Source organism: Magnolia sinica, chromosome 3 (assembly GCF_029962835.1).
Source record: "Magnolia sinica isolate HGM2019 chromosome 3, MsV1, whole genome shotgun sequence".
NCBI classification, from domain to species: domain Eukaryota; kingdom Viridiplantae; phylum Streptophyta; class Magnoliopsida; order Magnoliales; family Magnoliaceae; genus Magnolia; species Magnolia sinica.
In genome coordinates this window covers 27,383,524-27,408,363 of record NC_080575.1, presented here as the reverse complement: position 1 = coordinate 27,408,363, position 24,840 = coordinate 27,383,524, and the positions used below count along the sequence as shown (strand labels likewise).

The window sequence follows — 24,840 nt, the reverse complement described above, 5'->3', positions numbered from 1 at the left end:
AGGGTATATAATACCCACGTCCAGTAGTCTAAGAACCTCGGCTTTAACCACTTCCTTCATGTTTGGATTTAGTCTACGTTGTGGTTGCCGAGCGGTTTTTGCATTATCCTCAAGATATATGTGGTGAGTACAAATCGAGGGATCGATTCCCTTGAGGTCCGCTATCGTCCATCCTAGGGCTCCTTTATGCTCAATGAGAGTAGATATAAGCATACTCTCTTGTTCTTTCTCCAGGTGGGTAGAGATCACCACCGGGTATGTCTCATCTTAACCTAAATAGGCATATTTCAAATCAGAGGGCAAAGGTTTTAGGTCAAGCTTTGGTGGCTTGAGGTTAGACGGTAGAGGCACTACATCGGTTTGTGGTAATTCTTCAAATTATGGCCTCCACCGGTTAACTTCAAGTACCGGTGCAGTATCAAGCAAGGCACACGTCTCCCTAATCATGTCATCATCAAAATCATGGGAGTGGACCAGGTACATCTCTAGATGGTCAGAGGATAAGGTCAGAGGTGTCGTATCTTCCACTAAAGAGTCAATCATGTTAATGCCGTGAAAATCGTCATCATCCTCTGCGAGTTGCCGCCGTTATTGAAAAAATGTTTGACTCCAATGTCAAATTTCTAAAAGACATAGTCATGACACCATTCCTGCAATTGATAATTGCATTTGACGTGGCAAGGAATGGGCGACCAAGAATGACAGGAATCTGAGTGCTCATGTTATTGATGGGTTCGGTGTCCAGGATGATAAATCTACAGGGTAGTAAAATCTATCAACTTAGACCAACACATTCTCAATTATCCCTCTCGGTACAAGAACTGAGTGATCAGCAAGTTGTAGTGTGGTTAGGGTGGGTTTTAATTCACCCAAACCTAATCATTTGTAGACCGAGTAGGGAATCAGATTGACGCTCTCTCCTAAGTCAAGAAGTGCGTGATCAATTCGATGGTTCCCGATTACACATGATATGGTTGGGCTTCCGGAATCCTTGAATTTCTGCGGCATGTCTTGCTTCAGGTTGGCTCTCACTTGCTCAGTCAAGATGATTTTCTTTTGAATAATTTTCCGTCGCTTGGTCGTGCATAAGTCTTTTAGGAATTTGGCATATGAAGGTATCTGTTTAACGACATCAAGTAGAGGAATGTTGACTTTCACTGTTTCAACACCTCTAGAATATCCCGAGAGTTAGAGAGAGGTTTTGGTGAAACCAACCGTTGGGGAATGGAGCAACCGGGCTTCTCTAGAAGTTCCGGTTCAACTTTTTGTGGCATCACTCGATCCATCATTGTTGTCCTCTTTGGTTCTCGAGGCTTTTCGGCCTAACCGGAAGAGTTTTATCAATGATCTTCCCACTCCTAAGAGTGGTGATGGATTTAGCATGTCCCATCTGATTTGAAGAGTTGGGATCATTATTCTCGTATTGCGGTTTAGGATTGGGGAGAGGGTGTGCAGGAAGCATCCCCTTTTCTATAACCGTAATACGAGAATCTATTTTTTGCATAAAATCGAAGAATACCCGCATTGCCAGACCCAGCACTAGTAAGGTATAAAGAACCGGTTCCTCTTGATGTTTCACTTGATTTGGATTATGATTGAAGAAACCTGAAGGAGTCGCCGTTTGTCCATTCCTCCAACTAAAGTTTGGATGATTTTTCCAGCCAGGATTGTATGTGTTGGAGTTGGGTCCAGGAAAAGGTCTTTGATAGTTATTTACGGCATTGGCATGTTCATTCAACACACAACTAAACGCAGTTATTGTAGGAAAGTTTTCATTTGTGTGAATGTTGCAATTACAGATGCCGCAAACAATTTCATTGACCTTATCCTTCTTTCCTTCCATGGCCTCAACTTTCCTTATGAGCGTAGTCACTTTACACTTGAGATCATCCTCTTCTTTCAAGAGATATAATCCACCTTTCTCCTTTAATTGAGTCGGCCTAGACGTGGTGTTCGACTTTGGGTAATAGTCCCAAGATTGTGTTTTTCAGCCAAACTGTCGAGGTAGTCCCATACCTCGTCGATATCTTTATTAATGAACTCTCCATTACACATTGTCTCGACCATTTGGCGAATGGAAGATGTCAGTCCATCATAGAAAAAATTTGTAATGCGCCACGTTTCAAATCCGTGTTGTGGGCATGAACTGACCAAATCTTTGAACCTTTCCCAACATTGAAAGAATGTTTCATCTTCCTTTTGGGCAAAGTTCATGATCGCTTTTCTGAGGGTAATCGTTTTATGATGTGGGAAGAATTTTTTTATGAATTCCCTCTGCATGTCGCTCCATGTGCCAATGGATCTAGGACGCAGTGAATGTAACCACGTCTTAGCTTTCTCTTTAAAGGAAAAAGGAAAGAGTTTACTTGTATCCTCAGATACATTAGGAAAACATAATGTAGCTATTATCTCATCGAACTCTTTCAATGTAAATATGGACTTTCAGATTCAAGTCCATGGAATTTGGGAAGGAGTTGAATAACTCCTGGCTTGATGTCCATTTGTCCGGTGTTTTCAGGAAAAATCATGCATGAGGGCGTACTCACTCCCGCCGGTTGTAGAAAATCTCGTAAAGTACGAGGCGGGGTGCCTGTTGCACCTCATTCTCATCTGGGTATCCTCCACCCTGGGTGGAAGTAGAGGAGGTTGGTCTTCAGCCATAACCTCAGTTAACTCAGGGGATTTTGAGCGGTGTCTAGTCCTGCGATGGATAGTCAACCCCTCAACCAATCCTCCTTCAGTCAAGAGACGTCGAGTGTTGTCACGGGCCCACTTGGGCATGAAACACTCACACCCTCAACTAATTCAAAGCCTAATCCTAAGAAAGGAAATGAAAATCTAAAAAGAAAGGGAGAGTTGGAAAGAAATTACCAAATTGGAGTCCTAAGTTAAAAACCTGCAAAATAACACAAAAATAAGTTAGATTCTAAAAAAAAAGAAAAATAGCAGTAAATTAATTTCTAAAAGAAGGAATTCTTAAAAGAAAGCGGAGATTTCTAAAATAAATTAGGAAAGGTCTAAACTAAAAAGTAGATTATTAAAAGAGAACTGAAAGATAGGAAGTAGGGAAAGAGCTTACCAAATTAGAAATTTTTATCTTAAAGGCTTACAAAATAAGAAGGTTAGTTCCTAAAAATATTCTAAAAATAAATTAGGAAAATAAATTAGATTCTAAAAGTGCTGGAATTAGAAAATTTTTAAAATTTAAACCCTAATTCTAAAAATATGAAAAAGTAGAGAGATTAGGAAGGAATTACCAATTGAGAAACTTATGTCCAGATCCTATAAAATAGGAAACAAGTTAGTTTTGAACTCAAATAGAAATAAATAAATAAATAAATAAAACTAAGGTTAGTAAAATCCTAATCTTAAACTAATCCTACAACCAATTAATTTCAGAAAATCGTAACCGTCAGTCCCCGGCAACGGCGCTAAAAACTTGTTCACACCCCAAGTGCAGGGTTGTGATGTAGTAATAAACTCGGTAAGACCGAGGTCGAATCCACAGGGACTGATACCTGTACGTTATCTGAAATCAAGCAGAACTAGAACTAGACTAAGATGCGATCTAAAACAAATAGAATTTAGGAATTGTGGAATGAATTATCTAAAACTTTAAGGAATTCAGAGGAAAGTAACTAGGGATTCAGAGGATCCACTTGTAGAGATCAGGGAGATCTTATGCCTGTTTCAAGAATTGAAATCAAACTGAACTTACTTGATCTGGTTTTCAAGAGATGAAAGGTGTATGAATTAGAATGGATTCCATCACCAAACCATGCCCAGGAGACAAAGCAAACAACAGAATTAATCTAATTACCAATCAATCAACATGCCATGAAAGTTAGGAAGAGTACCGTCATCCGACCATGCCCATGAGACGATGGTGAACAATAGGGCTTCCTGACTTCATAAACATGAAAAGGAGAAAAGGAACATGCTCAAAGCTATCACAGACCCATTGTAATTTCAGTCACAATAGACCATTAAAAACTACAAACATTCCCTTAATAATTAAACCATAATTAAGTTCAATTCATGATCAAATAGTTAAATCAGCAATTAGAGTCTCCCTTCTCACTATAAGCTTCACCTCTTAGCCCTAGCTAAGAGGTTTAACCGACCATGATTAGCCTAAATCCAAAACAAATAGAAAGAAAAAGAAAACGAAAAGGAGAAGAAGAGAAGAAGAAAGAGCTTATTGTTCTTTCAGCCTCCACATTCCATCTTCTCTTCCTGACGTGCAGCCGCAGCCCATAACCGAACTTCAGCTCTCCCTGACGTGCAGCCCTTCCTTTCCACCAAAGACCAAGCACCGTGCACTCCACGATCAGCAGCCGATTGGAAACCAAGCTTCAAGCACACCTCGTCCCTGCCCCTCACGATAAAACCAAGACCAAGCACCCTCCTTCACGTTTCTCTTTCTTCCTGCTGTCCTCTCAGCCTTCCCAGCTCCACGTTCGGCAGCCACCTTCTTCCAGCAGCCTTAGCAAAAACAGCCGCTGCTCTCTTTCCAACCCACGTTCCCAACAGCCCCCCACTCACTTTTTTTTCTTCCCGTCCTCTCGTTTTTTTTTTCTGCATTCTTTTCTTCCTTTTCTTCCTTTAATAGCAGCAAGGCCGGTGGAAGGGAGTCCCGGCTGGAGTCGGTGCGTGAGGAGACTCCTTTCACAGCAAGGAATCGGCAAAAGAAGCGCGGGTCAGCTTACGCAGCCAGGAATCAGAGACTTCGTGCGGCCCGCTGTTCACTTTCTGATCAATTCTGCCAGCGTGGAAGTGGATGCATCTTCCCTCTCTATCATTTAGACGGTTCAGATCATCGAGAAGATTGATGATCGTGGCCCACAACTCCCCCGAATCTCCGGATTTCCCGGACGCGCGTAAGGCGTACGCAGAGGAGCTGTTCGGTGGGCCCCACAAAGGTGTTTTTGAAGAAATCCACCCCGTCCATTGGATTCGGAACGAAATTTCAGCCAAGAATGGGTAGTTTTGAACGTCCATTGGCAATCAGAGAAGAAATCTTCCAAACATCAATTTGAACGTTGGGGCAGTCCACTTATGTCCTCTGTATCGTGCACGTGTGCTTGCATGGGTCCAAAATTTTAGCATGGGTTTGAAGAAATCATGGCCCTCTACAAGATGGCTGGCTTGGATCATCCGAAAATTTACGCTGTGGGGCCCACTACCATCCGCAAAACGGTCCGTCCGTCTTGCCGCGTGAAACGGCCACCGCCGTATTTGAAGAGGAGATGCGGGTCAGCGCTGCTGACCCGCGTAGCGTGGTTCGGTGCACGGCCAGTGCCGTGTACATGGTGTACACGCACTGGCCCTGTGGGGTCCATCGTGATGTATATGTAACATCCAATCCGTCCATCATCTTTAGTACTTCCATTAAAGGGGTGAGACCAAAAGTGAAGCATATCAAGATGTCAGGTGGGCCCCATATCATTGATCTGTCCGTTGGGCTGCTCCCGCGATGATCCGACGGATGAATTTCGACATGTACGGTTCATTTAGAGTCCTTAGGCCCTGTATAGAGTTTTGACCTGAACGGATAGTGGGAACCCTATGATCTTTCATTATGAACCAATTTTGGGCCACTTGAACTTCAGTTACTTGATTTTCACGGATCTCCGGTGTGTAAATTCGATGATCTTGGTCCCCTGGGGTCCGTCCCATGCTTTAGTGTCATCAGATCGGTAAATCCATGCTTTTTAGTGTCCTTTCCCAGTCCAAGCTCATGAAGACGCCCTGCATCACAAATACAATTAAATTAGGCTATTAAACGGTGTCATGCTTGTAAATCCATACAATAAATGGGTCTGATATGCAATATTTGACCCTCAACACTCATGTTAGGAAGGCTAAGAATCAACAAGGAAGAACGTCATCAATGTATATGCATTAAGAGTTCCTTCTCTGTCTAGGAATGTAGGCGTTGTACCTGTTTCACATGTATTGAGCATGCATAGAAGTGGTGATGGGATTCTCTATAAACTTTTAGGCATGAAAGGAAGGAAGTTGTGACATTGTAGAGACAGTCCAACGTGGAATGCTACGTGAGAGGCATGCATTTAGTCTAGAGATCAAGTGGGTGATTCTCCTCCACTTATGAACTTTCTAATTTTATATATTTTCTGAAATTTATTTATTTTTAGATAATGACTTTAATTAATATTTTCAAATTCATTTATACATGATATCTACTTTTTTGAATTTTAGTAATTACTGAATCTAGTTAACTTGTAGATTAGATCATAATATCTTTTATTTATGAAATCAAGTGTTAAGATTTAGACCATAAATATGAGTTAGAGTAATTAATCTAAATTAGTTGGTTTAGAATAAATACTAACTATATTTATTTCTAAATTTAAGTTAAAAAATAATAATTTTACTAAGTTTCTATTCTAATTTAGAAGTTTTAAAATCCCTCTTGTCAAGATTAAATTAAATCGTTATAAGTCTAAATTTTAAGTATTTAGGGATTAATATGATTTAATTTAGATGATTATTTAAATTATTTAAATCAAAATCTTAACCTGATGTTAAATTAAACTTTTAATTCGTACTAATTTAAACTCTGATTTAAAAAAAATCTAAATATAAGGTCCATATAATTATTTTTGTAAATTATGGAAATTAGAATTTAGAATGAAATAATTAGCTTATATTCGTACATAATTAGATAAATAAATAAATTTATGATTTTAGGATTATACGGTATTTCAACATTCTTCAGGGGTATCTATAAAAAATTTTCAGCACTATTACAGGAAATAGCTTGATGTTTCAGTAAATTTCAAGAATTTAATTTTAATGGCATCGGATTACTACACGTTTTGTATGGAGATTTGAACAATTAAATCGTTTTGCTACTGATTTTGGAATAATTCATGACATACATTCATCTCTTCTGATTATAGAATTGTGGAAAATGGAAAGGAAAGAAATGAATGATAGTGGTATCAACAAGTAGGGCAATTGTGTCCCTTGGGTGAAAGACCCCGAAGCCAGGAAGTAGGACAATCGTGTCTCTTGGGTGAGAGACCCTAAAGCTAGCAAGTAGGACAATCGTGTTCCTTAGGTGAAAGACTCTAGAACTCGTTGGATCCTTCGGAGTCTCCTTTCTGTACGGCATATGAGTACAATTATGTGTGCGAACATATATCAGAGGTATAACTGGAGCAGTAGTCTGACCAGCTAACGTATAAATGGGTCCCTTACCATGAGGTACCGGTGTGTGGGCGTTAATGCAATGTGGCCATACACCTAGGTATGGTGTTGTAAGATGTGATGATTATTTAATTTTATTATTGAATTCATGATAGTGTGGCATTCAGTACGTCTTTATGATTCCAACATTGCATTCATGTCATATGTAATATTTAATATTTTGATTCATGTTTTAAATTTTAAGAAAATACTTTTATTATTTATTCGTTTGATATAAATCTAGAAATTTCATATTTGGTTGGATAAGATCCCACGAGCTGTTATGCTCACACCCACAATAATAGTGTTTCATGGATTAAAGTTTAATCGGGGCGAAGCAGAACGAAGATCTAACCATCGGTTTAGTTGTAGTTATATCTCTATTTGTTTTGAAAAAAAATGTATAGAAAGAATTTAGAAGTGAGTTTAGATTGTAATAGTTAGAAATTGTAATGGATGAATGTTGTTTGTTGTAATGATTTTTATTTAAATATGGTTGTGAATGTTTAAATTTATTTCATGACCTGGAATTCGGAGTCGGGTCTAGCCAACTCAGGTACCGAATTTTGGAGCGTGATAGATACCCTTACATCAGTACCCACCAACAATCACCACCGTCATGGGCTCACCAGCCAGTGATCCTTATGAGGAAGGCCTTAGAACTTCCCTTAAATGTTAGTCAGATGCCATACCATCCACCAGCTTTCGTATAGGAAGGACACACCTCCCCATTTTGCATGCTGCATGAACTTGCTAGGTCCATCTAGACGGTCCTGGAAACCTCTCCTACACAACATTTGGTACTCTTAGGGCACCTTCAACACCCCCCCCCCCACCCCCAATCAAACCACATGGCTCTTATCACTTGCCCAACATCGCCTCTAGAATCCTCGCCTCCTCTGGTCCTTTAGGGAAAGGTGGTGGCCAGTCTCTGACAATAAGGTAGTCTCATGGCATTACCTAGAATGCTCTGAGGTTGGAAACATTCATCCCTACGGGAGGTGCTTCTGAAGGGAAGGACCTAGAGGAGATCAGAAGGGACCTTTGATCAGGACGATATCCAAAACTGACACTGCATATGATGTGGCGACCCAACTTAAGATCATCCTAGCCTAAATATCCATTTGAGAACTCCTCTATACATCATAGTCACACCGAGAGATTTTTTTATTATATATATATTAAAACTCGGAATGATGCACACATCTCTTGGGAAACACCACTCGAGAAGGTCGCACACATCATAGGCCAACCAATGGCACCCCAAGCCATCACTTTTTCAGATGACAAGCTATTGCCAGAAGGCTGTAACCTGAGAGATCACTAAAGATAACCATCTGTTGTAAGAGTTGTAATATCCCATTTGTACTAATTGACAATAGTTCAAGTCTAAATGTTTACCCACTTCGGATTGCCCTGTACCTAGGATTGGAACCATCAATATTCAAGCTAAGAAATATGAATGTGAGAGAATTTGATACCTCCCAAAGGCAAGCACATGGAGAAATTGACATTGAATTACAAATCGATCCAGACACATCCATTATCACTTTCTAGGTCTTGGACATTCCCTCCTCGTTCAATCTCCTCCTTGGACACCCTGGCTACAAAAAGTTTCGGCCATACCATAAACTCTCCACCAGAGAGTCAAGTATATCCTCGGGAACAAGGTGCTCTTCATCCTACCGGATCTTGAATAACTTTTTCCCATAGAAATAATCCACCCAAGGGAACCCAACATCTCAGTTATCAACGCATGGTAGCCAAAGAGGGACAACCCTAATCACAACTTGTCCTCTGAAATCTAACTATATTTTCACTCCAACAAAGCATCAGATCTTAAACTACTGGCTCGAGCATCAAGATACCTCTAAGGTAATCGAGGTTCAGGAAAGAGTAGAAAAGACAGATTCATCTTGATGAGTCTTGAACTTGATGTCTTCAACTTGGGGATCATTTAACTGACAGACTCAACACTCATGTATATTGATAAACAAGGGCACTTTCAAAAAATGCCCATCGATACAGAAGACAAAATCTTTGTAATTGTCCATTTGACCAATCTAAATATATCAGGGTCTCTAATTTCATACCCATACATCAATTTCAGCCACTTAATCCATGTACAGGAATAGGTGGAAGCCGTAATAAGAGCCAATATAATTGCGCTATGGCCCCACCAAGCTCGAAGAAAAGGTGGGATGGTACAAAGTTAAAAAGAGAGACATGACCACTCCTTACCCAATAGAAACCAACAATATTGTCACTTTAGTGTAAGGGGCGCCCAATGCTCCTTTACAAGAACAATAACAACCACAACTACAAGAGCCACCACCCAAGTGGAATCCACGATACTCAAACCAAAATAGACGGATGGGTGTGACACAAGCACCTAGGCATTTCACTCCTCTGGCCACAATCAAGATTGGCCTTTATTAAAAAATATTTTTATATGATTATTTATATATTTATATCTATTTTTTTTTGAAATCCTCATTTTATTTTAGGAAGGTATACTTATCGGGCCCGATTGGTGGGTTACTATGATGGTGTATTGGAGGGCCACATAGGCGTGTGGGGTCCATCGATGTTATTTGCAAGGAGCCAACGCTCAGTCCGGGAGTCGAGGGGCATCATAATGGGTATGCAACAGCCATGTAGCGCATTGAATCCACTTGTCAAACTGGCATTATCTTTTGACCACCGGTTTTCACGATTCATCTTCCCTAGCGTTGGCTGCTAGTCTTCATTTCCAATGGCTCTTCTTTCCCTTTTTATTTTCCTTCTGTTGTCCTCTTCTCTTGCTCATTACTTTACTCCTCCTAGCTCAGCTAGGGATTTGTTGCCTTGATTCATATGATTACTGCTGGGTTTTCTAAGCCATTAACATAAGGGCAGGAGACCTCCGGTCTCTTACCTTTTTTCTTTGCTTTTTTTTTTTTTAAATAAAAAAAATGGTATATGTCTTTGTTCATTTCAAAAAATCCCCACCTTTACATATGGGCACCCCTTTACATAAAATAGGGGTCCACCATGAAAAGCAATAAATAATTACAAAAAGTTTCCAAAAAGGGGATCAGACCATCTTAATTGATCCCAATCCAACCTTATCAAGGAAGACAAAGCATCTAACCAGATGAGGAAGCTCTGATTGACGATCAAACCAAGCACAAGATTAAGAAGCACTCCCTAACCGGGCCATAAAATCTGCAGGCGAGTTCCCTTCCCTCAAGACATGCACAAATCTGATTCGACCTCTTCCTTGCAACTGATGAATCCTATATAACCACGTCTTCCATTTTCAACCCGGCTTAGCCACTTCGTTGAGCAAATCTACAACTAATCTAGAATCCGATTCTAAAATGATTTGACTATAACCCCTTTGTATTCCGAGTGTGAGGCCGTCATGCACCACACACAATTCTGCAACGGTGTTAGAACTGACCCCATAACTTGCTAAAAATGCAAAAAGGAAATTGCCCTCCCCTTTGCAGATTCCACCCCCTCCCGATCTGCCTGGATTACCTTTGGCCGACCCATCTACATTAATTTTAACCCATCCAGGCAATGGCCTCCCATCTAATTAGTACCACTCGACCTCTAGTTCTAGCATCAATAGGCGAGACAACACCTACCCTTGTACTATCAGTCCACCCTAACCTAGGTGCGCATCCTTCGTTGCTAGAACTATTGAGAAGTGCATCCCACCACCTGATTTTGGCAAGAACTCGATCACATGATATAGACACAGTAAAAAACTGCAGCATTGTGTGCTTTCCATATCTCCCATATTACAATGCACGGAATAAGCATTTGGCTCACCGATTTGTCCTACTTGGAAGAGACAGCCGCCCACCACTGAAATAGCCGAGCTTCAATAACTATTGCTGCCAATACAGTAATTCCTAACCATCTGCCAACAGCCCGCCATACAGTCTGTGCTACGTTGCTGTTGACGAACAGATGAAGCAAAGTCTCAATGGTGTGGGATTGGGATCCATGAATGGCGCAGCAAACACATCTGAATGCAATGCGGACACCCTGGGATTGAACCGCTCTATCCACCGGGACCGTGTTTTGAAGCACCTTCCAGACAAGAAGCAAGATTTTGGGTGGCAGCTTAGCATTCCATACCCATGTTGACTAGCTCTGACCCGGACGTGGAACCCTGCTCAATGACCACACTGATTTAACTGAGAAATCCCCTGAATTCATGAGTAGCCAAATTGACAAGTCAGCGACCTTTGAGATGCAATACCCTGCCTGAAACACGTGATCTATAACTCTCTGTGGAAGGAGAAGGAATGCAGCTGAGGGAGGGAGAGGACCACTCAGACTGAGCACCTGACACACCTGTGCATCCAGCAAGTCATCAGGCACCTCTGCTTCAGCCAGGTACGTTAGAGGGCCCAGGCCGGTCCAATTCGTCTTTCAAAAATTGCAGTTGCCGGCACCTATTTGCCATTAAACTCAGGATTCCACCATAGGAATGAGCTCCCTGATTCTCTTCCACAGGGGAGAAGATAACCGCCTTGATCAGACCAAAGCACCTGGAGACAAGTTGTGGTGATACTTAGCCGTCATGAAAGATTTTTAAACATTGAACTCCTACCCAAATTTAATTGACCATGCCATTTTAAGTCGAAAAGCTTTCATAATATCCGCTAGTTTTTTAAAACCAATGCCCCCCCTCATCCTTTGGCGTAGCCAGCAAATTCCAATTCTTCCAATGACACTTCTGTTTCCCTTCAGACCAGCCCTATAAAAAATTCACCATGTGCCTCTCAATTGATTTCAGCACTTGAGAAGGAATATGGACAGCCGCCACAGAGTGAATCGGAATACCGGATAGGACGTTCTTCACCAGGACTACTCTCCCGGCCTGGGATAAAATTCGTGCCTTCCACCCATTAATGCGCCCCACTACTCTATCTACCAACGACTTAAACGCACTTGCTTTGAGCCTTCTGTCTGCCATTGAAACTCCCAGATAAGTGAAAGAAGATGACGATTTTCCAAACTCGAGAATAGCCTCAATTATTCTGATTCTAGCACTTGACAACTTCTTTGAACAATAAAAAGAACATTTCCTCAGATTTATGCTTTGGCCCGAGGACACTTGGAAGGAGTAGAGGAATTTCTTAATCACTAGTAGCGTGGATTTGATCCCATTTGTGAAAATTAAGGTATCATTAGCGTATAGTAGATGTTAGATCATTGGGCACCCTTTAATTAATGCAAATGGTCGGCTAACCTGACGGTTTAACAGGCTTTTGAGACTTCTACTAAGAACCTCAGCTGAAAGAATGAACAAGCTTGGAGAAATCGGATCTCCCTGCCTCAAACCCCTTGAAGATTAAAAAAAACCTGCCATCTCTCCATTTATAAGTACAGAAAACCAACTATTCGCCTAAAATTTTTCTACCATCTCAATCCAAGACCTGTTGAATCCAAACCGCTTCAAAACCTTCTTTAGAAAGTCCCAATTTACCTTGTCATATGCTTTATCCATGTCTAACTTTAAGACAATGTTTCCCCCACGAACCGGCCTATTTAATTCCCTGAATAGCTCTTGAGATAAGGCTATATTTTCTGCTATCGAACGGCCTTGAACAAATGCCCCCTGTTCTGGCGATATCTACAATGGAAGAATCTGACTAAGCTTGTAAGGTACAATCTTGGAGAAAATTTTATAAAGACAGTTGCACAAACTGATAGGATGATAATCGGAGAACCGCTTAGGAGAAGCTGATTTCAAGATTAAGAAAATAATAGAAGCCGATACTGACCTGGGGATATTTCCTCCTTGAAAGAGAAAGGAGATTGCCCTATGAATGTCGTGACCCACCACCTCCCAGCTAGACACAAAAAAACTGGCTGAGAAGCCATCAGGCCTGGCCACACTGTCTTTTGGGATGGAATGAACTGTTGAGCGGACCTCGAACAACGTAGGGATCTCCATCAACATATCATTGTGAGCATGCATGACAGATTGGGGAATACATTAAAGTAGGTCCTGATCTATTTGACAAGTATTTGCACTGAAAATCTGCTGGAAATGGGCCACCACTGCTGCCTTTAAATCTGCCTGGCCTTTCGCGATTTGTCCAAACTCCAGTTCCACCTGACTGATGATTGCTCTCCTTTGTCTTTGCATAACCTTGGCATGAAAAAACCTTGTATTTTGTCCCCCTCCGTCAGCCAGTCCACACTCGATTTCTGCTTCTAGAAGATTTCCTGCATAAGCTCCAAGGATGCTAACCTGGCTGAATTTGAATTGATTTGTTGCTGCAAGCTGACTGTCTGATCAATCGAACCAGATAAAGCTTGGATTTGATCCTCCAGCTCAACCACGAGACTCTCCGCTAGCTTTATCTACTAAAAAATATTCCCAAACACCTCTTTACTTGTTTCTTTAATTTGTTCTGATCAATCGAACCTGATAAACCTCATATTTTTCTTTGCTTGTTTCTTTGATTTGGTCTAAAAAATTGGCACTCCAATCTCTTCCTTGGTGAAGCAATGGCCCTCTACTTTGGCAACCAAATGCCAAAGCGAGTGGACACCCCACCTCTGGGCTAGACGTATGCATAGTCTACCTTACTTTGTTCAAAATTCCCTTGTTGGTAGTCTTACTTGAAAAAGAAACAACCCAAGTCTCTCGAGGGTTGGGGAAATTGTTACGATCCATCCCTTTAAGCTTTTGCTACTTTACGGGGCATCAAATTGCAAGTCTTTCATACTGTGACTAGGATGGGTGCATTGAGATTGTCTGTGAGTTTGAATTATAGATGGTTAGAGCCCCTGCGCCTTTGTGACCTTACGAGGATAGCGCATGTTGGATTTGGGAAGGTAATTCTCGATGCCTCATAGTCCTCTACAATTGCTTATCAGGTGAGGCACTAATAATGGTTAGAGCCCCTTGCGGCTTTATGGATCTCCCACATTATAAGACGCTTAGCTAAGAAGTATCCCTAGCTGGCGCCACCGAGATTATTCCTCTGTCATTAAAATTTTTTTTGATTCAGAAATTTTTAGTGCAATAAGCACTCCATAGTTTGAAGTTTTGTTGTGCTACCACAGAAATAATCATTTCTTATTCCGAAACGATCATATTGACATGGAAGTGCCGTTCCATGTTCCACTTATGATTTCAAAGAAAACCAAGTATTTAGAAGAAACTAAAATCAATTTTTGTTATTGTGTTAGAACCCACCGGGAAGTATGGAAGACTGCCCGATGTCTTGGATACCGTGTGCACTGGGGTTTGAAATATTTGAGTTTTTCCGTTTTTTGAAAAAAAGATTCCCACCTGCAAAACATTGTTCCATAGGGTTTTTATTGCAAAAATGTTTTTTGAAAGTTTTTTTTTGGGCCATTATTTTGAAGACGTCAACTTGATCTCATGGGGAGGCGTCATCAAATGGCTTTTTGTTCAACCCTTTTTTTTTTTTTATAGGAGGAGCATGAACCTACCGGGGATTGGTAAGGCAGTCAACGTTGAAGTCGGTTCTAAGATATGTGTCGGTTGAAAACAAACTAGCCATGTCAGTCCACATCAAAGGTGGGCTCCACATGATGGACAATTAATAATGGTGGGCCCTACATGATGGATGATTCACATCAAGGTGGGCACCACATTATGGACAACCACATTAAAGGTCGGTCTTAATGATGAGTGGCCCATATCCAAGGTGTGCCCCACAAGATGGATGGCCCACATAGGAGGTGGGACCCACATGATGGATGGTCCACATAAAAGGTGGGCTCCCCATGATGGGTGGTGGATATTGAAGGTGGGTTCACATGATGGATAATAACATAGATGGTGGCCCCCACATGATAGATGACCAACATCAAAGGTTGGCCCTACATAGTGGATGGTGCACATTAAAGGTCGGCCCCTAATGATGGATGGCCCTACATGATGGATAATAACATAGATGGTGGGCCCTACATGATAGATGACCAACATCAAAGGTGGGCCCTACATAGTGGATGATGCACATTAAAGGTCGACCCCTAATGATGAATGACCCACATCCAAGGCGGGCCTTACATGATGAATGGCCCACATCAAAGGCTGGCCCCACATGATGTAGAGTGAATATGAGGGGGACCAAACAGACTTGAGGGATAAATACTGATGTTGGAAACCAAACATACTTTTCTACTTTTTAGCTGATAATTAAGTATGTTGTTTACCAAACATACTTATATGTTAAGTAAGCAGAAACCAAGATAAGCTACTTGTGGCATAAGTAGCTTATTTAAATTAACTTCCCATCCAAATGCCCCCTTAGTCGCAAATGTTAAAATTATTGTAAAATAATTCCATAAAACATATAGAAATGCCAAAATTTCCAAAGATGACAAGTTCAAGTTTGGGTTTAATATGGTTTGGAATAAAAAAAAAAAAACAAAAAACAGTTGTGTGTGTGTGTGTGTGTGTGTGTGTGTGTGTGTGTGTGTGTGTGTGTGAGTACATATAATATATAACTAAGGTTAAAATAGATTTTTTGTAATAAAGTAATTGCAATCTCTATATGCATATGTGTGTGTGTAATATACAAATAAAATTTAAATAGAATTTTTTAAATAAAATAATTAGAATCTCTATATGCACGAACAATAATGTGTATAGACAGTCGAATGATGTTCTTTACGTTTCCCAAGGTCCAGATAAACCATTTTGGCCTTTCACTCCTTCGGGTAAGTTTTCGATTAAGTCGGCCTGAAACTTATGCAGATCTGGGCAGGTTCGCAAGAGTTGGGCCAGATGGGTTTGGCACTCCAACCTCCCTCCTAAAGTATCCGTCCTGGTTTGGAAAATCCTTGTGAAAGCCAATCCTATTGAGGCTCGAATTCAAGATAAGGGCATCCAGATGGTGTCAAAATGTGTTTGCTGTAAAGTTGACCCGACTACGGGTAGGGCGGGCCATGAGATCGAGTCAATTTAGCACCTTTTTCTTTCAGGTGGCTTGGCTAAAGCGGCATGGGATTTTGTGGGGAGAAAATTCAGCATCATCCTCCAAAACTCGGCATCAGTGGAGTAGAGATTAGCCCATTGGTGGGCTGGATTAGCTGTAAGTTTCCCTGTGTCTACAGCCTAGAATCTGGCCCCTTGTTTCCTCCTCTGGGAAATATGGTTGGTGAGGAATGCAGCAATTTTTAATGGACAGGAACCATTGGAGCTCAAGCTGACTGCGCCTGTAGAATGGTGGATCAACTACATCCAAAACATCAGATCTTCAGTCAAGCCTGGCTCCTCTCCTTCCATGGCTGCCCGTCCATCCAACAGGTTCCCCCGGCCTACTGGGAACCCTGTCTATCCCTCAGGTCCAGCGACTTCTGCCCCATCCTTTGCTTTGCCTACCCATTTGCCTTTTACGGTTGTGAAATGACAGTGGCCTTCGTGTGGATGGGCCAAAATCAATGTTGACGGGTCGGCTTTGGGAAATCCAGGTCTTTCAGGAGGTGAGGTATTTGCAAAAGTGATAAAGGTGATTTCCTTTTTTCTTTCGTTGAAGGATATGGTTTTGGATCCAATATTCATGTAGAGCTCAGGGCCATACATGATGGGATTCGATTGTGCCTCTCCAAGGGGCTGCAGAATATTATTATTGAATTGGACTCCCAACTAGTTATCAACCTCCTACTTAGCATAAACTCTCCAGGTTGGAAATGGAGATGCTGGTTATCCAAAATTCAGCTTATGGTGGAGTCAGGGCAGGTGATTTTCTCCCATGTTTTCAGGGAGGGGAACGCCCCAACAGATGCATTGGCTAGGCTGGGTAGTGGAAATCAAGCTCCACTTCTCTTTAACCATTTCGATTCTCTTCCATTGCTTGTTAGGGGTCTCAGTTTCCTCGACGAGGTGGGCTTAGGTGCTATTAGAACCTCCAGCGCAATGGGTAGGTAATCCCTCAATGGGGATGCTGAGCTCATTCTCGGTCCTTCCCCGGACCCTTCACTGTAGTTTTTTTGATCTCCTTTTCTGTTTACGATAGGTCTCTCTAGATTGTTTCATCTGAGGGACCCGAAATTGTAAATCGTTGATGATATATATGAATAGTAACCTTTTTGAAAAAAAATGTTCTTTACGTTTCCCCCCTTTTTAAGTAATCCTCCCATAAATCAATCCGTATCTACTAACTAAATTTTTTCACTTTTTACCAAACCGTATTAATGGGCGGTGACTACCAATCTCTATTTTTAAAAGTTGCCTCTAAAAGATTTTCAATAAAATGTGTTTTATTGAGAACTTTTTTAAAAAAAAATCAAAAAGTTTAAATCTGAATTCATGATGAGAAACTATACAGATGGGAACTCCCTTACATAAAACAGGAGCCCCACGCGAAAATGAAAAGATACTTACAAAAAGGCCCCACTTGCGATCACATCATTCTAATCGAGCCTAACCCAACTTTGTCTAGAAAAATCATACCTCGGACTTTCCGTGGAAGCTCAGACTGGTTCTCAAAATAAGCGTTAGATTCTGAGGCACTTCCTTCCCGAGCCAGAAAATCAGCTGGCGAGTTTCCCTCCCTTAGAATGTGCATAGCATTGGTGATGCCTCTTCTTCTAAGTAAGTTAATCCTCATAAGCCATGCCTTCCATTTCCAGCTTGGCTGAGCTACACCGTTGATGAGGTCAACAACCAGATGTGAGTCGGACTCGATAGTGATATGGCGGAAACCCCGTTGCAGACCGAGAGAAAGGCCATCATGCACAGTGCGAAGTTCTGCCACCGTGTTTGATCCAAAACCGTAACTAGCTGAGAAAGCAAAAATGAAATTGCCCCTATCCCCTCTACAAATTTCAACTCCCCCAGAACTTCCCGAATTTCCTCTGGCGGAACCATCAACATTAATTTTGACCCAACCGAGCAATGGCCTCTCCCACTTGATCACCTCTGGTTGACATTTACTACTCGGTGAGGCAAAATTTCTCCGACAAGTCCTATTCCCACGGCTTCCGCCGATTGAGACAATTAATAAGTCTGCCCACCATTTGATCTTAGCTATACCACACGATTAGAATTCGCGAACCTATTTTCAAAGTAAGCAGCATTCCGAGCTTTCCACAGCTCCCAAATAATAGTGCATGGGATCGGCATCACAGGAACCGATCGGCATTGCATAGACTCGACCGTCATCCACCATTGCAAAAGCCTGGCTTCAATCGAGGTTGCAGGCATGACACTAATCCCCAGCCAACTGCCAACCGCTGACCAAACTGACTGTGCCAGATTGCCGCTCACGAACAGGTGAATGGGAGTTTCCATAGCAAAATTCTGAGAGGCCTGACTGTTATAACAAACACACCTTGACGCGAGGTGAACACCTCGGGATTGCACAACACTATCCAACGGGACCGCACCTTGAATTGCTTTCCAGATGAACAGGGAAATTTTGGGAGGAAGCTTCGTATACCAAACCCATCAAGACCAGCTACGACTAGGGGAAGGGACTCTGGACAAAGACCAAGCTAATTTAACGGTAAAATTTTCAGACGGAGTTAACGGCCAAAATGGAGAATCCATTTCGACAGAAGTACACAAACCGGCCTAAAACACGTGATCAATGATACCCTATGGTAGGAAGAGGAGCGCAGTTGAGGGGGGCGCCCAAGAGGTGACAGACTTGGATGTCCTGCAGCCTGATCGACACTTTCGATTCAGCTAGGTCTAGGAGGGGACCTAGACCAGTCCAATTCACCCTCCAAAAGTTGCATTTACCTTCTCCGATCTGCATTGGGCATGAGATTCAACTGTGGAAATAAACTCCCTAATTCGCTTCCACATGGGAGAAGTCAGCCGACTTGACGTAACGGAGCCACCAGAAAGATCGTGGGGGTGATACTTCGCTGTCATAAAGGATTTCTAGACATTGTTATCCTTCCCAAATTTAATTGTCCAAGCCATTTTAAGACGAAAAGCCCTCATAATGTCATCAAGCTTTCTAATTCCAATTCCCCCCTCCTCTGTAAGCGTGGTCATCAACTTTCAAGATTTCCAGTGACACTTCTGATGCCCCTCTGACCATCCCCAAAAGAAATTTGCCATGTGCCTCTCAATAGACTTTAAAACTTGGGCATGAATATGGACCGCCGCCATAAACTTTATTGAGAACTCATTTTTAATATGGTTTGCCCAGAAAGAGAGTTCTTTTTGCCTATCTTCCAAAGAAAATGGGTTTTAAATGTTTGCTAAATGATATATAATTTTTTTCCCCTCCAAAATATGGAGTTTAAAATGTTTTTTTTGGCTTATTTTCCAAAATATATGGGTTTAAACGTTTGACAAATTATGAGTTTTTCTCTCTCTGAAATACGGAGTTTAAAACAGAGTTTTCTTAACACATGTGGATAATCCATCCCAATTAATTGTTGGTTTCTTATTACATAGGATGACCACAAAATTAATCCGGGTTGCCCACATTCAATGAAGTGCTTCATTTTTTTTTTTTTTTTTTTACCATAGATACAACAGAGATTCCATAAGGAACCTCTATAGCTGCACACAAATACTGATTAAAGTAAAAATATGTTCCATTCAGCTAATTGCTCATAGATGAACAAGATCCATCAACATACGTACCATTGGCTTTTAATGGCACATATTTAATATGATCCTTATGTTAGCTGGATAATTCTAGTACCCAACCAGAGTTAGATCCTCATGTTCATTAGATACTTCGACTTGCAAATAATTAGTTGGCATTGGGCTAGCCCAATGTGCATGACCAAACTTGGCCCAGCTGCATTACTGTAGCCCATCAAACTTGATCGGATAGATGATGGAAATTGGATAGGTATAGGTCTAAGCACATCTTAGAATATAGGTAAGGATGGTAGATGCATTGTTTCAAATAGTTTTGCCATGTAATGTGTAGCTTATGCTGACTTATGTAGCTCATGAAAATAGCTTTAGTCACATGTAACCTACACTATGTGCTAATTTTGTATACGCTAGACACTACATAGCTTATGGTACATGCTACATAGCTTACACTATAACTTATTTTCACTAAAACACTAAAATCAATTACTGCTTTCAATGATTTGTTACATGTTTTATTTTATTAATAAAAATTAGCTAATCTTTTCAATCACTTAGTAAGATAATAAAAGAAATAATATTGAATCAGTTAGGCTGCTCTTTCTTTACCTTTATCTTAATCTTTGCCTATTTTTTCTGTTATTTTAGGCTGTGTTTGGTTAAAGCAGTGTCTTTAAAATTTATTACTTAATTAGACTAATATGATGCTAAGTATCATAAATTTTTATGATATTTGGGGAAACCAAGCATAATCTTAATTTAAAATCTAAAAGGAGTCAAATCAGTTAGGCTTCTCTTTCTTTACCTTTATATTAATCTTTGGCCTATTTTTTCTATTATTTTAGGCCGTTTTTTGTTATAGCAATGTCTTTAAATTTTATTACCAATTAGACTAATATGATGCTACGTATCATAAAATTTTATGATACTTGGGGCAACCAAGCATAATCTTAATTTAAAATCTAAAAGCAGCCATGTAGCTTAAGCCACACGCTCTTGAGAGGCGAATGCAACGCTAAATGCTAATCACTAGCATTTTTCATTACAGTTTATATTTTAATTTGATATTCCAAATATAGGATGGTATATGGGTTTTGCCTAGGTATTCCAAATATGTTATATATGTTGGGGTAGACCCATCTATTCCTATTCATAAAGGCCCATGGACCTTAGTCTTCGTTTGTTGTGGCAAGGCGTGGGCAATAAATTCACTAAATGCTTGTGTTAAGAACTGACCTCATGCTATGCCACGTTAGGAGTGGCATGCTAACAACTCTTAAGCCCAACCAGGGAACCTCATTAGCAAGACTGGACAGGTAGGTTCTAAGGCCAAAACCTGGACATGAAAGGTTGGCCTGGCCTGTTTATGTATTGTTAATTCAACCCCCAGCATGCCAGATAGTTTGGCCTATTTGTATCACTGATCAGTCTTGCCCTTTGTTTAGTGAGCATTTGGATGTCAAAATTGAACACATTCTTCTTTCTATCCCTCACCTGTTCTCTTGCTAGTATCCATCCCACGTGATGGGGTGCCAGGTATTCAAAATATTTAGTAATTGTAATGGTGGCAGCAAAGGTCACTGCCATTACTGTTATGATACGGATTGTAATGGCCATCACAACCATTTTCTTAAAAAAAAAAAAAAAAAACTCTGCCATTTTTGTGGTAACAGCCGGTACAGTCATGTAACGCTGGTTACTGTACCTAACTATTTTTGAAAACCTTCACAATGATGGTGGAGAGTTTATGTTGATCCCATCTTTGCCTCAACATTGAGATTTTGTTATCTTAGTGTTCATTTCATGAAAATTGACATCTTTCCATTCTGACAGAAACTAGTCTCTAATTAGAAATCCTTCCATGAAATTGGTGTTTGGCATTAATTGAAAATATTGCACTTGTGTAGTGATTCCATGGATCTCTAAGCTTGTTTCACTTCATCTGCAGTGCAGATTGCATGCCCTTATGTGCCACCCTTCTACACACCTACTTTCCTACAAATTTCTGAATGCTAGGGGGATACTCGGCATTCAAGTCGACTCTCCGTCTATTGGATCTCCTTCTACCCCATCTTCTGAGAAAGACTTGACACCATTTGAAATCTCTTTAAATCCAAGATGCGTTTGACCCTTGAAGCAATATGAGAAACTTCCCATTGGATACATTAAATGGAGTATCCAAAAGGGAATCGAGAATGGATGGACAAGATTTCATGAGACACCCCCCTCTACTCTTCCACGTCTTTTGTTTTTGTTTTTCTTGTTTCTTTTTATCCATTTTTTTAGAACTAGCACCATTATGGTATGAGGTTTTCTCTCTCCTTTTCTCCTTTTCTTTTAGAACTAGCTAGTTATGGCATGGGCCGGGTTTGTCCAACCCTTGATATAGGGTGGGAATGGGATGCAAATAGGGACCGTCATGAGCTTTATCATAATAAAATCTGTTGTTTAGGGTTTAGGGTTACACTGAGGTCTTGGTATCGATCCCTAGTGGGGGTGGCTAACGGTGAAGTGTGAACTGACAGTGGGGTGTACTAACAAGCTAACAGAAGAAGAAAAAAAATAAAAAAATAAATAATAAAATCTGTTGTTGTTTTTTTTTTGTTTAAAAAAATAGTTGGATGTGAAATAAATGTATTGCATAATGGATCAATATGGACATCATGAGCTGTACCTTAATAAAACCAGTTGTGGTTTTGTATTTGGCTGTGAAAGTCATGTCTTGTTCAAATTGGACCGTTCTTGCTATTCCCTGTCTATATTTATTCCATAGCTGCCTGCCTCCATAACATACAAGCATATAGATACGTGTGCATCACATATAGTATACACTAGGCTAGGGAGAGATTTAACGTCCCATATAGTTGAAAAGCCCCCTACAGACCATGGTCTAGATGTTGAGAGTCACATCCTTGGCTGGGCTGGCAGATGTGGTCAACCGAATGAGCCATTGGATTTCATGGGTCTTTAGCCCAGTGGCATGTCAGGTGCATATATAACATACATGATACAAATGTTTAGATTGTAGGATTCAATCTATTTGGAGCATTAGTTTATAATCTTTTGATCAAATGTAGTTGTTGAGGGGACCATTGAGTATGATATGATTCGAATGCATATAAACTGTTTAATATTGGAGATTTTGGGAATAGTGGTCGTTGCCTATAGCTGCAGTGACCAAATGAGGATATTGAATGTTATTTCTCTTAATTCAATGTTGTCAAAGCTCGTTTCAGTTTTTAAGCTTAATCTCTTACTCTTGTAGGTTCCATTTCTATGGGGACGACATGACTCGACAAGTTGAAGCCCATCATTTCTGTTCTCACCAGAACGAAGAGATGTGGCAGTGCCTCATCTACGACAAATCTGAATCGGATGCTCGCCTCATTGGCATAGAGTACCTCATCACAGAGAACCTCTTCTTAACACTCCCAGACGGCGAAAAACCGTTGTGGCACTCTCATGAGTATGAGGTCAAGAGTGGGATCCTCTTCATGCCAGGTGTGCCCGGCCCCATCCAGCGACAGGACCTCGAGAAGGTTTCCAAGACTTATGGCAAGACCTTCCACTTCTGGCAGGTTGACAGAGGGGATACGCTCCCGCTTGGCTTGCCGCAGGTGATGATGGCCTTTACTAGAGATGGGCAGCTTTACGACCACATTGTTAAAGATGTCGAGAAGCGTTATGGAGTATCCATTGCTGCTGAGAGGGAGAAGAGGGCGTACATGAGTGGGCCAGATCATGGTATCCACCCACTAGCGAATGGAGCAGGAAAGGGCCTGAAGACGGAGCTGAGAGAGGTAGACTGCCTACCGGTGGAATCTGTGCCGAGGATCTTCGTCTGATGTCCTCTTCCAAAAAAAGAAAAAAAAGAAAAAAATAGAGAGTAAATAAGATGGTTAGAACACAACGAGGTATGTTAGTGGAAAATATAGTATGTTTTGGAACTTTCCTTTGTGTACAACTTCATAGGAACAATGTGACTATGTCCATAAGCTATTGTATATATTGGTTGTGGTTGCTAGTGTAATTTTCATTAGCTATCATGGTAGATAAAACTGGGGAAATTGACTGTACTCACCTCGAAGTTTGGGTCAATTACCTTGATCGCTACGACACTCCATATATTCCCTATAGGGCCTTTTGACAGCTTTTGGAGTTTGTTTCGGACGAAAATACCCCTGAACTTGGTTCAGTAGTTGCACGGTTTTTTAGAGACTAAGAAATTATGTAGTATTTAATGCCAGTAAAGTAATGTGAATGGAACCATTTTTGCGCGTGGGCAAGGACTAAACTCATGGGGCCCATATTGATGTATGTGTATAATCCATGCCGTCCATCCTTTTTACCGTGTCATTTTAGGGCTAGGGCCCAAATATCAGCCTGATCCAGAGCTTGTGTGGGTCACATAATAAAAAATAATCGTGATAATGGAACCCGTTGTTGAAACTTTCCAGGTTCACTGTGATGTTTGTTAGAAGTGGACATTGCCCAAGTCAAGACTTTTTGGGCCGACGCCGAGCTGACTGACAAGGTGGACGGAACGAATCTCCCCATTATTGGCCTCAGGCGACATGGTTTATTCATATACATCAATGTAAGCCCCACTAGATGGTCCTTGCCCAGGCCTATCAAAATGAAGATTCCAACCTGTATAAGAAGTGAACATGTTGCAAACTATGACCCATGCAACAAGACAATCACGACCCATATAATATGGCAACTATGACCCATGTAAATCACGACTTAAATGAGCCCACATTGATGTATGTGAATAATCCATGCCGCCCATCCTTTTTGTTGTGTCATTTTAGGGGCAGAGTTAAATATCAACCACGACCCTTTGTGGATGAAAACCACGATCTATTGTGCATGTGAACCACGACACTTCAAATGGATCGTAGTTGTCATGTAGCAAGGGTCGTGGTTGTCATATTATATGGGTCGTGGTTGTCATCCGGGTCGTGGTTGTCACGGGTCGTAGTTATCATGTTATATGGGTCGTGGTTGTCTTGTTATATAGGTCATGGTTGTCATGTTATATGGGTCGTAGTTATCATATT

At 41.0% G+C, this 24,840-nt stretch overlaps 1 protein-coding gene and 1 non-coding gene across 2 annotated transcripts in view; both read left to right on the top strand.

The window, feature by feature from the left end:
• Positions 1 to 23,646, top strand: part of LOC131239733 (oil body-associated protein 1A-like) — a 53,227-nt gene extending 29,581 nt beyond the window's left edge. The window contains exon 2 of the mRNA XM_058237577.1: positions 23,043 to 23,646. Within this exon, the coding sequence (XP_058093560.1) occupies positions 23,043 to 23,622 (580 nt within the window). The 3' untranslated portion in view covers positions 23,623 to 23,646. The remainder of the gene's footprint in view (positions 1 to 23,042) is intronic.
• Positions 2,126 to 2,232, top strand: LOC131241844 (small nucleolar RNA R71). The gene has a single exon (XR_009169411.1). It is a non-coding gene; the product is annotated as a small nucleolar RNA R71 (small nucleolar RNA).
• Positions 23,647 to 24,840: the final 1,194 nt, after the last annotated feature.